The sequence below is a fragment of the Apostichopus japonicus genome, chromosome 14 (genome assembly GCF_037975245.1).
Source record: "Apostichopus japonicus isolate 1M-3 chromosome 14, ASM3797524v1, whole genome shotgun sequence".
NCBI lineage: Eukaryota > Metazoa > Echinodermata > Holothuroidea > Aspidochirotida > Stichopodidae > Apostichopus > Apostichopus japonicus.
This window is the reverse complement of record NC_092574.1, coordinates 17,614,180-17,628,432: the sequence shown is the minus strand read 5'-3', so window position 1 is coordinate 17,628,432 and position 14,253 is coordinate 17,614,180. Positions and strand designations below refer to the sequence as shown.

The 14,253-nt window shown below is 36.4% G+C and overlaps 2 protein-coding genes across 2 annotated transcripts in view; one reads left to right on the top strand and one right to left on the bottom strand.

The window, feature by feature from the left end:
- LOC139980159 (acylglycerol kinase, mitochondrial-like) overlaps positions 1-4,208 on the top strand; it is a 31,878-nt gene extending 27,670 nt beyond the window's left edge. The window contains exon 13 of the mRNA XM_071991593.1: positions 3,375-4,208. Within this exon, the coding sequence (XP_071847694.1) occupies positions 3,375-3,518 (144 nt within the window). The 3' untranslated portion in view covers positions 3,519-4,208. The remainder of the gene's footprint in view (positions 1-3,374) is intronic.
- Positions 4,209-9,278: 5,070 nt separating this feature from the next.
- On the bottom strand, positions 9,279-14,041 carry LOC139980160 (copper transport protein ATOX1-like). Its single transcript, XM_071991594.1, has 3 exons — positions 13,561-14,041; positions 11,557-11,629; positions 9,279-10,023 (listed from the first exon to the last, which is right to left on the bottom strand). Exons 1-3 carry the CDS (start codon positions 13,567-13,569, stop codon positions 9,893-9,895), a joined length of 213 nt encoding a protein of 70 aa, XP_071847695.1. The 5' UTR covers positions 13,570-14,041; the 3' UTR covers positions 9,279-9,892.
- Between the last annotated feature and the right edge of the window lie 212 nt (positions 14,042-14,253).

Below are 14,253 nucleotides of genomic sequence, written 5' to 3'. Positions count from 1 at the left end.
AGGGTGAGAACTGGTAAAGCTTTCTCAATGTGTGTCAAGATCACACATTTTCATGCAAAATCCCTTGGATTTCAGCATTGATTATAGGTCTCCACCAAATATTTTGGAACATGTGCCATAGATCTGATTGTTATCCCCACCCCCTCCCACCCTCCCCTTACCATTCTTTTAATTTCCTGGATCCATTTTTTAGTCATAATAGATTAGCAAACCTATATTCTGACTTGAAACCTGTCCATTGGTATAAGAAGTTCAGAAATTCTTCTCTATTCGAATTCCTCCAAACGGCATTTTATTTCATCTTGGTTGTTATTACCTTAACCTTAACATAAAACTCTCATCACAACCTATTTAATCACACTGTCAGTGACTGGAGCCTATATAGTACTTGGTTGTTAACGGTCATAAAGTAACTCCTATTTCAGGCTCAGCCTTCCTGGTTAACTTCTTACAATCAGTTGATTACTTTCCAAAGATTAAACTTTTACTCTCATAAATACACAAAATTAATGATCGTTGAAATTGCAAGCTGGCCTCATGTAAAGGGATTCTGCAATCACTGGTTTTGAATTTACCACTGATATTCCTCCATGATTCCTTGTTATGGTTGTACATAATCTGCAAACTAAATGTTAGGTACAGTATTGCCTTGGTATGATAGTGTAAGCTTTCCTGCCATCTAGCAACCATTGGCCTGATATGTTCATTTGTTTGTTAGTTGGATTGGTTTATACAGTGGCTTAATAGGGACAAAGAAAAGAAAACTAATTTAGATAAAAAGTCAACATTTTGAGATTTGGGAACACCTTTCCCCTCCCCCCCCCCCCCTTATGTCCCTATTAAGCCACCGTATGTTTAAATATTCAGACCAGTGTAATCATTAGTATATTGTATGTGTATCTTCAAGATAAATATTAACACACTTACAGTAGTCTAATAAACATTAGCCTACCACACTATCATGGCAGAGGTACTAAATCTAGCCTACTTTGGGTGTAAGAACAATATCATGTATGTGATAAGGTTTTAATACTATCTGATGATTTTTCTTTCTCTTTTAGTTGTTGAAAGAATATAAGCACATAGCCTGCCTAACTATCCATATCAGAGGAAACAAGCCTAGCCTCCTGTTAATTGGATATAAGAAACATATCTGAAGCAGTTATAATTATTGTAATTTAATGTTGAGTCTTACTACCAACCTACAAGGGTTGCCATACATCCTGATTAATCAGGATTGTCCTATTTTGCTATGAAAATATATTGTTCCACCAGCAAACTAAATTGTCCCAATTTTCTGATGGTCTTCAAAGTGACATTTACAAAATATCACTGATTGACGATCACACGGTATGCAAAACTGTATGTGGCCGTTTCATAAGTATGATCTATAGAATCTATTCAAACACGGTTGAAACTTGATGGTGACATACTAGTTCCACAAACTTGGTGGGAAAAGCTGTGGGCTACATTGGTGGGAAAAAAAAGTGGGCTACATAGTTCTAACAATCACAACACTAATATGTTTCTCTATTTTTGCAATAAAAGTACCCTAGTAACAGTAGGTATAATGTTGTTTAGCTATCATATGGTTCAAGTAAGTAAGGGCTTAATTATGTGTTGTTCCCACTTTGCAACCAAAGAAATGTGGTAACCCTAATAACTACCAACTAGTTTTTCCTCTCATTTTGTTCATGATTGCAGATGTATTCCAAGCTACATACAAACCATCCAATCAGTATGAGAACTTTGTTTATGCAAAATGATTCTAACATTGCTAGAAAGGTCAGTCTGTGACCTCATAACAATGGTAGGGATCGATTCTTTGTGTACATGCTAATTCATTCACAGGAAATAACAGGCAATGCACTATCATCATAATTAATAAAAGTGGGAAATTCCCCTTAATGCCCAATTGTTCCTGGACAGTTGGAAATCAGAATAATTTAACATTTCAATTTGCGACATTTTTGATAAAAATACTTGGAGAACATCAATATGTTGATTGATTTCATTACTCTAATGTAGTGGCATTTTGCCAAGATCAAGCAAGACGTATTTTACATTACATTTCCATCCATCATGTATCTGATATCATTGTCTTTTCTTTCCATATTTTGAAATTTCTTAAAGTAATTACTGCTGCTGTAGTCACAGAGAGACTGTAACCATGACAGTCAAGCATGAATGAGTAAAAAAAAAATAATGATTAAGCAAAACCAGCCATCTGGAATGTCAAGGTTTCTTAGAAAAAGAAGAAGCAAATTTGTCAGTGAACTCTATATTTGATGTCCTCTGACTAGTTTATCAGAAACAGGCTGTTAAAATAGGACTGCCAGTGACCTCAGAAAAAGTTAAGTTAAATTTCAAGGACAAGTTTTTATAAACTGATGGAAAACTGAATTTTCCTGAACTATAATTCTAAACTTCAGCGTTTCATGCTAGAGGGTTACTTTATAAGTCGCCATTAATGGTACGCTGTATGTAAGGGCCTTTATACTACGCTTGTGGGAAGGTTCGTTACGATCGGGATGTTTGCACACAGCATTGTAATAGGTACCATCAAGGTGCTTCCTTTCGTTTTCTTTTGTCTCATTGTCTGGACCCTTTACAAGGAGTTGGATTAATTACCACATATGCAATTGCTCTGCAATGTTAAAATGAATACCATGGTACAGTATGTCAATAGAGACCAAATTTGCAATTTCTCATTTATTGCATTGGCGAGGCTACAATGTGGGTGAAAGCTATTTACATGCCAGTTATTGAATTAATACACATATATATTTGTATTAATACGAGGATATATATATTATGCTTTGTTTGTCACATATGGCTTGCCATAGTCATTGAGTCTATTTACATCGCATGTAATTGGATCTTGCTATCTTGGCTCTGTTAGTGATATATGCAATAATGAGATGTAATCTGCACAACAGAGTCACATCATGAATAAGAATATATGCCCGACACAAGTTATTTTGTGAGACTACTTTTTACTGCTGATGATTAGAGTAACCAACACCAAGATTGTTTTCATTGCATTGCCCATAACAGAAGACTACCACTTACAGGTGGCTGCTGGCCTGACATCAAAATGGGGGACACATCTTACGATTCAAGGCGACATAAAGGTGACATTGGTTTGCTTAGTCATGAACCATGGCTAAGATTGACCCAAGGGCCATACTTCAGAGCTCATGCATCATAGAGGGCAGTAAACTGAATCAAATACCACTGCCATTGTAAGCTGCCTGGATTAGTGAAATCACCCTTAAAATTATGAAAACACAGCCTATATACAGGCAGACAGCAATTTCAAAATACAGAAAACAAGTGTTGATTAAAGATTCATTTCTTTTTCTCTTTTGCAGGATGAAACGGAGTGGTACACCATAGATAGTGAACGGTTTGAGGCTGGTCCAGTGTCGGTCACTCTTTTGCCAAACAAGCTCAAGTTTTTTTATCAGCCAAGGAACTCTGAATCAGAATCTTCTAACTTGGAAATTCAGAGGTGACAAATTTACTTGCGCTAGAGTAGTGCTGTTCATTGCCAGAGAAGCCTGCAGAGAGTGGGATAGAGAGGGGTAAAGGAAGCCCTCTATGTATGGAGAGATGTGGATTAGGTCCTTGACTGAGGTCTGAATTTGGCTGCATTGAGAAAGGAGTAATATAATTCTACAAGCCGTTTGAGCCAACCAAAGAACTTTATTCCTCATTGGGGAGTAAAGGTCATGTTCATATCAATGAAACGTCAGATGGCAACTGATGTACACTGTATTAATTATCATAATGCTGTATGAACTCGACATATTATAATCCTTAAAAATATTGATAAATTTTGTAAGAAATTTGCTAAGAGGAATTCTTGCTAAATAGCTCTACAATTCTACATTTATCGCATAATTTTAATTTTCATGGACCTGAACATTTAAAATGCCACCTTTAAACAGCCGTTTTCCTCTATGCGGCAAGTTCAGTGTTTTAGTTTTAAATGAAGTCTGTTGAAATTTAAATCTTATCCTCCCATGGAACTAGTGTTCAACATACCAATACATGTGGACTGCAAGTATACATTATGATGGTGATGATGATGACATTGTTTTTAGGACTGTTATTGGCACAATTTGGATATTGCAATCCATGAAATATTGATATAATTTCAAGGTGTTTCTTGCAAAAAATACAAGGCATCTTTGCCATGACTACATTTATTATCTTTCTTATTTTTTCACTTCATAAACTGAACATTATACCCACTTTAGGATGGTATGTAAGGTTGCTTCGCGATGCCAGGAGAACAAATGTTCCATTAAAGGTCAATGGGTTATGATAATCTCAGGATGAGATTTATACTTGTAACAAGGTTCATTCACAGCAGTCGAAGCAAGGAAAATTTTCCATAAATTTGGGCATGCATTAAATTTTTACCATGTAATTATTCGGTAACAGGGTGACATCATTCAAAGCCACAAACATCGTTCTTTTTCCTTTCACCGTATCAATTTTAGTTGTTTTCATCGAGGTTATGTGAAATAAAATTAGATCAAAGAAAAGGGTTGCAATTTGACTTTAACACATGACGGCTATACTGTCTATGATTACAGCTACATATAAGTATAACACATGTGAAGTTTTAGTACACCACCATACAAAACTGCATATGTATAACACATGTGAAGTTTTAGTACACCACCATACAAAACTGCATATGTATAACACATGGGAAGTTTTAGTACACCACCATACAAAACTGCATATGTATAACACATGTGAAGTTTTAGTACACCACCATACAAAACTGCATATGTATAACACATGTGAAATTTTAGTACACCACCATACAAAACTGCATATGTATAACACATGTGAAGTTTTAGTACACCACCATACAAAACTGCATATGTATAACACATGTGAAATTTTAGTACACCACCATACAAAACTGCATATGTATAACACATGTGAAGTTTTAGTACACCACCATACAAAACTGCATATGTATAACACATGTGAAGTTTTAATACACCACCATACAAAACTGCATATGTATAACACATGTGAAGTTTTAGTACACCACCATACAAAACTGCATATGTATAACACATGTGAAGTTTTAGTACACCACCATACAAAACTGCATATGTATAACACATGTGAAGTTTTAATACACCACCATACAAAACTGCATATGTATAACACATGTGAAGTTTTAGTACACCACCATACAAAACTGCATATGTATAACACATGTGAAGTTTTAGTACACCACCATACAAAACTGCATATGTATAACACATGGGAAGTTTTAGTACACCACCATACAAAACTGCATATGTATAACACATGTGAAGTTTTAGTACACCACCATACAAAACTGCATATGTATAACACATGTGAAGTTTTAGTACACCACCATACAAAACTGCATATGTATAACACATGTGAAGTTTTAGTACACCACCATACAAAACTGCATATGTATAACACGTGAAGTTTTAGTACACCACCATACAAAACTGCATATGTATAACACATGTGAAGTTTTAATACACCACCATACAATATTAACACCACAACAGTTTGTCTACAACAAATGTGTTCACAATGCTGCCTCTGCATGGTTACCTGACTAACCCTGTTGCTTTCTGTACTAAAGGTACATACAAAATTGGGTACTAGGGCATTCACTTTTTGTAGGACTGAAGCTTTCGAAATCCCTTCCTATCCCTGTCTGCAAGATCGACGTCATAGATAGATTTAATATGAGGTTAATATGCAAGTTTGTGTCCTGTTTCTTTCTTGTTTTTTTTTTTTTGAAGGGGGGGTGGGAGAGCCTACATGTCGTCTCTGCATAGATAGAGGGTGATGTTTACAAATACCTTATTCTATCCATTCATCCATCTATCTATCCATCTATTTATCTTTAAGTATGTGCTACAGATGCATTACAAGCAAGAGATTCCAAGTCTCTATGAAATATATACCACTGCCAGTATAAAGCCCACTTTCTGGATCATGGCTAACTGATAATGCAGTCGTCATGACAACCATGCAGCTCACAGAAAAGTAACCCAGATACAGGTGTCTATTTTGGAAAAATTGTTGCTATCCACAAGCATGATTTGAAAGGTTGGTGACATTGGTAGAACAAGTGAAACTTAATTAACATAATCCATTGGCTGTTCCAATTTGTTTAGCGAATACTAATTTCTTTTGGATGACTGCCTCATTCATTGATAGTTTACACTTTAAGTGCATGCAAGCCAAAAATTCAGGAATATTGCAGACTTCAATTTACATATTTGTGGTGTTTTTCGGCCACTTGATCTAGTCGAGTGACAATTTTGGCTATGTATCTCTTTAGCTTCTGAGGTAATGAAATGTAAACAACATTTTCAAGAGACACAAGTTTATGTCGGAGGTGTAAGTTGCTAGTCAGGAAAATCGTATCTCACACAATTTGTAAATTTTTTTTGGTAAGTTAAGGCAAAGGTTTACGATCCTCTTTCGATAGGTCTTCATGAATATGCATTGCTTTAAAGGGTGTGAAGACTCGCGCACAAAGAAACGTCTTATGCCGGTAATCTGACCTAGTTTCGAATGAGGTGTAACAGAAGTGTTAGACACCACCATCGATCCCAGAAAATACACACACAGCTTGCTACAGTTGGTAATTAGACACTAGTGTACAGTCAATAGATACAGCTACTGTACGGTCAATACCCACAACACAGTGTACATGTAAATGATTTGTAAAAGGCATTGCTTAAGTAAAAAGCTTTGTTTATTTTACTGGTAAATTAGAACAATGCATCAAGATGGAATATCAATGTCACTTGAAAAGTTGAACGAATTTGTAAAGTAACATCAGCAAAGAAGAATATCTGGCATTGAGTAAATAACATTAAAATTTTCAAAAAATTCAATGTTTTTAATTTTCAATAAACAAGAAAAGTAAGCAAAGATTTGTTAAATTGTTTTGAAAGTTTTTGAAAGTTATGGGTTGTTTAGTAGGGGAGCTGTAAAATAATATTCAAAACTTAAGAAAAAAGCACAGAAACCCTTTGGGAAAGACACTTATTAAATAGGCAAGCAAGTTAAACTGGAAAACATATTGATGGTCTAATCCCAGGAAAGAAAAATAACAAAACAATTTTGACCTATTTTTTCACCAACCACCTTTCTCCTACTTGGTGTATCTGGTAGCCTACTTTTTATTGATTTATTAGATGAGACCACAATTTTCTATTTTTGTCATTAAAAGATTAATGTGTCAAACGAATTACACAAAAATAAATGTAAAATTTGCAACTAGCACCTGTAATGTTTTTTTAGTGATAGCTATTATTATTTTTTTTTAATTCTAAACATGAAAATGAAAGACCAATTGAGGACTCGAATTTTAGCACAAGTAATCATATGTCGTTGTTTGAATTTACATATATATGGCTCCCTTGATTAATTTTTGAAAAATAACGATAACTGGGCATGTGAAGCAAAGAGATGTTGGTTACACAATGTCAGCATATTGTTAGACACCATGTGATTACAAATCCTTTGAAGTTCAACATCCATGGTAGATAGTTAATACTACAAAGGGCTTCAATAAACATACTCAAAAACATATATAAAACCACATATTTATTAGTTTTACTGACATTTAAAGTTTTGGACAGGCCTGTAGCCAGATTTCAAAATAATAAGGGGAGAGGAGGAGGACGACAAAATTTGGGTGGTGTCTGTCCCTGGAGGGTAGGGGCTAAGCTGCAAACTGGTACCATAAATTTGCGGAGTACAAGCTTAAATACTACTAGTGTATACAACTTTGCCTACGTATGTTACCAATTGTAGGCCCGAGTGGTTTTGAAGGGTTGCGGCCCTGTATATCAAAGATGTCAAATATAAACTAATACATATTAAATGTCCCGTGTGGGAAAGCGCACCCAGGTTATCTCGTATATTGTCTCAAATGAAGATGTAATGTTTTTGGTTTTCTTAAATGACAGTACAATTCCATACAAAACACAGAACTCAGACTCTTCTCAATCACTGAATCGTAGTCAATGCGTTCAGAGAAAGCTTGTATGGCCAATGAGGAAAATCTTATGAGAAGCACATTACAAAGTGCTATAGAAATCAAGTAGCCTACAGATCCATTTCTAATACATCATGGCTATTAAAGCATGTTTAGTTTTTTTTGGCCAACTTTTTTAGCTATGCCCAGGGGCAGTCCCCCACCTGTCAGCTACGCCATTGAATATATTAGTTTTCTCTTTAAAAGATACAGTGCACTAAATAAATGTTTGTCTCAAAATTAATACAGAAGAGTACATTAAGCTTTTCTATTTTATTGACAGCACCTAAAATACTAGCTGCCTCACTGGTCCAGTGGATGGTTTATTTTGTAGGCCTACTTTTAACCACTCCCCACCCTGCCCCCTTGTGCAGCCAAGGCCCTAGGGGAATGCACCAGCCTAGTAACACTGTTGTATGTGAGGCAATGATATATCAAACATGACCACTGCCTACTGTTCATGTAGATAATTTCCATATTCAAATATTAAAACAAAAAAGAACAACTGAGACAAATAATTTCTTTATAAGGTAAATTTTATTGCTAGCAATTGACTAGATTTGTCGATGGAATGACTGCAATTTGGTTATATCAATAACTGCAGGGAAACTACATTAGTTTGATTGTAGCAATGGCATTACAGACAAAGAGCCATTCAAGGCAAAAGTGACAGGTAAATATGAATGGACACCTTGTGGTGATTAATTAAATGAAATGTTACAAAATGTTATGAAACGTTTACATGTCATGATGTTGGCTCCATCACTGCACAGTAACTTAAAGGAGGATGCCTAACAGTTCACTTTCACAATTTGAAGGCCCAAAGAGCCTGGGGGGTGGGGTGCCCATCTCCCCCACCCCAATAATTTTTTCATAAATATATGGTCGATAATTGTGCTAATAATTAGTCTTGAATTTTTGTGTGAGTTTGAGAAAGGGGTGGTTGAACACTCGGAGGGGTGAATGCAAAATACCCCACGACTGAACTATTCCACCACTGATGATGGATATGGATGGGCTAAAAATGGGGTTATAATAATAGATAAATGAAGAAATAAAGTCCAGTGTTGATTTCATGCCTGCCAATGCCCCTTTCCACATTCTCCTTTCCCCATCCATACCATTGAACGGTAAATATCAAAGACTGAGACATCGCACATGGATATTTTGTTATTTAATTGTTATAATCCTTTTTTTTAAATTATATTATCATTACTTTGCATGCGCCTCTAGCATGCTTATGAAAGATGTTGAATGATGCTGCACGAGGAAATTTCCATGATACCCAATTGATCGAGTGAAAAATCCTAGTTGTGTTCATTGGTATATCACAGCCTGTATGATTGGCACTATACATCAGTAAATTAACATTCTATAGAAAACTACCATGCTTGATCATGCGACTGCACCAGGGATATTTAATGCCTGATTATGCACCCAGACAAACTGACACCCATCTTAAGGACATTAAACATCCCTTTGATTACATATCTATGATATGCTTCTTTCAAACCTTTTCATTTCTCAGCACACCAACAGACACTGTCTTGTTTTACAAACACTGCTGGTCCTTTAGATTTTGAACATACGACTGGAACCCCATGCGTGTGTACATTGCTCTAACCCTCTGCACTTGTACGAAACGAAACTGCATACACAGAAGAATGCGACTTCATAGCCAATACAGACGAGACAGGCATCTGGGTTTTTTTTGGGTGTTTATAATGGAAAGCAAAATGAGACTTTAAGACAAGAGGGAAGGCAGGTCAAAGCAGGAATAAAAGAGATGTTCAGGTTGTACTATGGAATTCCATCTCAACTCTCCCCTACAAAAGCAGTGCTCTTTCCAGACTTCTTCAAAAGCTCTAAGACCTGGTCCGATGACAAATCGGTCTTCACTATCACCTTCTTCCCTGGAAGATCAATATCAAAGCTGGCTATACCATCTGGAGACAAAACAAAGAAATGAACATTTGTGAAATCATGAGAAATCTTTCTGCTAAATGTGAAATGTCAATGTAAGTTTTACAAGTGATTTCTGTTAACAACAATTTCTTGGGGACTGCAAAGAAAAACAGGGCTTGGCATACAATCTTTCTTCTACTGTGCATGTTCTTGACCAGAACCAACAGACTGGGAGTGCTATAATGTAGTAGCCACTAGCCTCATTTCCCTTGGCAGAAAAATAGCCAATGTTATAAGTCATGTGAGGCATCAACTTTCTAAGCCTTCATTCATGTATTGTATCATACAAGGGAGTTGTAATACATTTAATACATTCTCTTGCAATGTTCACAAAACAGACTCGAGTGAATGAACCAAAAGTTAAAGGGAATTGAATTTGTTAAATGCAACCCTGGTTCTATCTCAGTGCATACTCACAGAGGTCATCAGTATTGCCCATATTAGATGATCAAAAAGTCTAACAATGGTCACTCAATGTGAAAACTTCAAAAAAGTAATTCACAGCCACTATCAAAGTGTTTTTCTCACTGCTGTGCCATTCATTTCACGCAATCACACTGCCCAACACCCTTATGTAATGTCTGGCCCTGTCATTTCGGTAGCGGAGCGAACCGATCAGAGGGTACATTCGACAGCCTAGCTGGCAGTGGAATTTCCTGACTTTATTAAGTTCAGGAAAAATTGTTCACTGTGTAGACTGTAGTAGAAACTGCATTGTTTAGTGGGTACTATGTAAGACTGAGGCCAAGACTGAGGTCAGAGCATTCAGAAATGCTATTCTCAATAGGTTTAAGCATACCAAACTTGGAGACAATTTAGCAATGGGCCTTGAGGGATTTTCTTGATTAATCTATACATTAAATAAGTACTAGATGTGAAGGTAAAGAAATTGGGGTTACAATAATCATTGAGCAACACAAAGTATTTGTACTATTACATGTCCTATATATATTGATAGAATCACATATTATGGATACTTACCAACTGCCATGTTTACAAATCTTGGTGTTATGATACCAACTTCAGTTAAGATGATTTTACATAGAATTTTGTTTGGTATTCAAAGTTCAAAAATTTGTAAAACTCTTTTGAGTGCTAGCAATTTTTCCAACATTATTCCTGTATTCCACATATTCAGCTTTTAAACTAAGCAAAAATTTCTAGAATTCTCCCTTAAAAATTCAGCCAATAATGCTATCATCTACTCGATCAAGATCTAAAATGTTACTGTTAATCATTAGTGCTTAAATACTAATAAACTTAATCCATTTCTTTTTTAATTTTAAATCTATAAAGACTATGGCAACATAATGACCTTCATGACCTTTATTGTCTTGGTGAGACTAATTCGTCCAGCCACTTTGATGAGCTTCTGATGTAAAGTTCCATTTCTCTTAAATAATATCAACATAGTGCACAGCCTGGATTGCTAGCAGCTCGGTTTGTAATGGTCTGCAAACCATATTTTGTGCAATATATACATTTCTCGTCTAATCCGTCCGGTTTCAACCTACCAGCCCTTTTCAAGATCCTGTCAACAGCTCCTGAGCAGCCTTCACAGGTCATTTCCACACTAAATTCATATGTCTGAAATGAAAAAATACACATTATTACAGGCTGGTCAAATCATGGTAACATGGACGGGGAATAACAGAAAGCCAAAGCACTAGAAACAGTTACTAAAACCCTGATACAGGTATATTTTAGACTTTATAGGACCATGCCTCCAATTGGAGCTATTTACTGGCTCAACGCAGCTAGTGGATTTTGCCGATTGCCAGTGGAAAAAAAAAACTGCCCTGGTGATTTTCTGCCAGCATACATTAAGAACATAAACACATGTTAAGTACAATAAAAATTGCCAGTACAAGAATCAGCATGATTTCTGTACCACTATTACTGCTTATAAATTTATAGCAGATATTATTGGGCTGCTCTCAAATGTCTGAACAGTAAGTGATGTCTGTTGTAATTCAGGAAAAGCCAGTGAGAACTGGATATTATGCAGTAAAAGTTTTAAGCACTAGGCATTTTGTAGCAAGTGGCTAAAATTGTGACGTCCCCAGATTTCATGATGAGTCTGTGGTTTCAAAATGTCTCAGAAATTGTCCTTGGATTTTAAATTCTGTCCCTGGAAAATCCTACAATTTGGTAAAAGGCCCTGACTAATTTCAACTTTTAACTGTTTGACCCCCAGCCAGTTTGTTTAGACAGCTTGAACCTAAGCTGTGATTATCTGTACAACTACAAATGTTAAGTTCATTCAGGTCTCACAGATAAAGGCAATCCAGATCATTGAACAATTTCATAAAGCCTGTGATTCATGTGAAAAGTATCATGTTGAATGATACTAATAAGATTTCCAGTTGCATTAAAAGAATTGTCTGGTAGTCCCAAGAAGTTACCTGAAAAAACGATAAATAATTTTCAAAACATGTTTTCACAATATGGCAGAGAAATGATTTTTAATCGTTTAGGATGGATATTTCAAATATACAAGTTAACTTTCTGTTGCTTGCAAGTGACGTTTTGTTTGTGTCGCTACAAAATGCAGACAGTAATGAAACATGATAAATTGTTATCTTTAGCTGGACCTTAGATGTCCATCACTGTATCGTTTATACACTGTGCTATTGGTATTGACCACAGCTGTATGTACTGACTGTACCCTAGTGTCTAATTACCGACGGTAGCAAGCTGTGTGTGTATTTTCTGGGATCGATGGTGGTTTCTAACACTTCTGTTACACCTCATTCGGAACTAGGTCAGATTACCAGCATTAGACGTTTCTTTTTCGCGAGTCTTCACACCCTTTAATTTTTGGTGAAATTTCTTATAAATTATATGTTTCAAAAAAAATTGTTAAGCCGTCATATATATAGTGCATCAGTAATTTCGTGATTTTTGTGCAACACAAGATAAGGTTGAACAGCAGACTCTTCGTTGTTTATAGCCTACATCGCGCAGTCCAGCTCCAATGCAAAGCATGTTCGCATGTAGGCTACTCTGACAATAACAATCAGACAGTTTTGCGAAGCCTAGCTTTTGGGTACTACATTCTGCACTGACATAGATTCCGCCAAGTTTCATCTTTCAATGTTCCAAATACTTTAATAACTGTTGATATCAATGGGAGCGGGCTGACGAGTTGTGGGGTGGGCAACATCAATATCCTGTTCCCAGATTTTCTGGAAAAAAAGGTCACCTTACAACTTAGTTACAATGTGCCCTAACGTGATGTGAAATGTTTGGCCATAATAATTCGCTGATTCATTTAAGAATGAGTAAAATAACATGAATTCATCCCACCATGCTAGACCTACGTGTACAATAATCACACGTTATGTCCTTGTCACTTCTTGATCTGCAGTATCCTATCTTACTTAGTTAGGGCCTAGGCTAGACCAAGTTAGTCCTAGCGTAATGAATGCTAACAGTAACACTACAGTAATATAGCGAGGCCAAGCTCGTCATTCGGTTTCGCCATCGTAAATTCTAATGCAGTCATTCATACCTACCTTAGTCATTTTGAAGGAGAGCTGGTCAGTTTTTAAACAATAACGTACTGGTGCTGATGCAACTGCTTTTCTACTCTATATGGTTTGATGTGAGTCGATGTGTCGTGTAAGCAGCAGTAATTGGGCGTAGCATATATATTTAGCTCATAAATGACGTACAGAATACTAGGCACTGTAGATCTGATTTCGCATAACTTGTCAGTTTCACCACAAGACTCGTCGTACATGAAAGGTTGAGGAAAGGAGTGGGAAAGCGCAGACAGTGGGACACCTGCGTTCACCGAGGAACCATGGATTTCCAAATAATTTTCACAACGATATTCCCATAGGCTTGGTGCCACCAATTCCAACACCACTGAATATTCGTATGATTCTTGGCTCGCCTAATATCAATCTTGTGTCAGGGGAACCCCTGGATGAGAGCGAGACTTTGCACTGAGTTGGGGGAAGGGGAAGATCGTCTTCCCTAACACCTTTCCTCCCCATCAAATTTCCTTTAAAAAATTTGTTGGGAGCACCTTACAGTAACACTTGTTTACAGAAAGTTTGTGTTGGAATGTACAATCTACCATTATCACGATGTTGTTGGCCAATGAAATTGAACATTTTGCAATCGTGGCAGTATACAAAGCATCAAAGCTTTGACCATGCAGCAGTTGAGAACAAAATTGAAGCACCATTTAACATTTACAG

Excerpts from the sequence above, each read along its gene's own strand:
- LOC139980160 (XM_071991594.1), bottom strand. Across the intron at positions 10,024-11,556 it reads CAGGATCTTGAAAAGGGCTG|ATGGTATAGCCAGCTTTGAT; the intron begins GTAGGTTGAAAC and ends TTTTGTCTCCAG.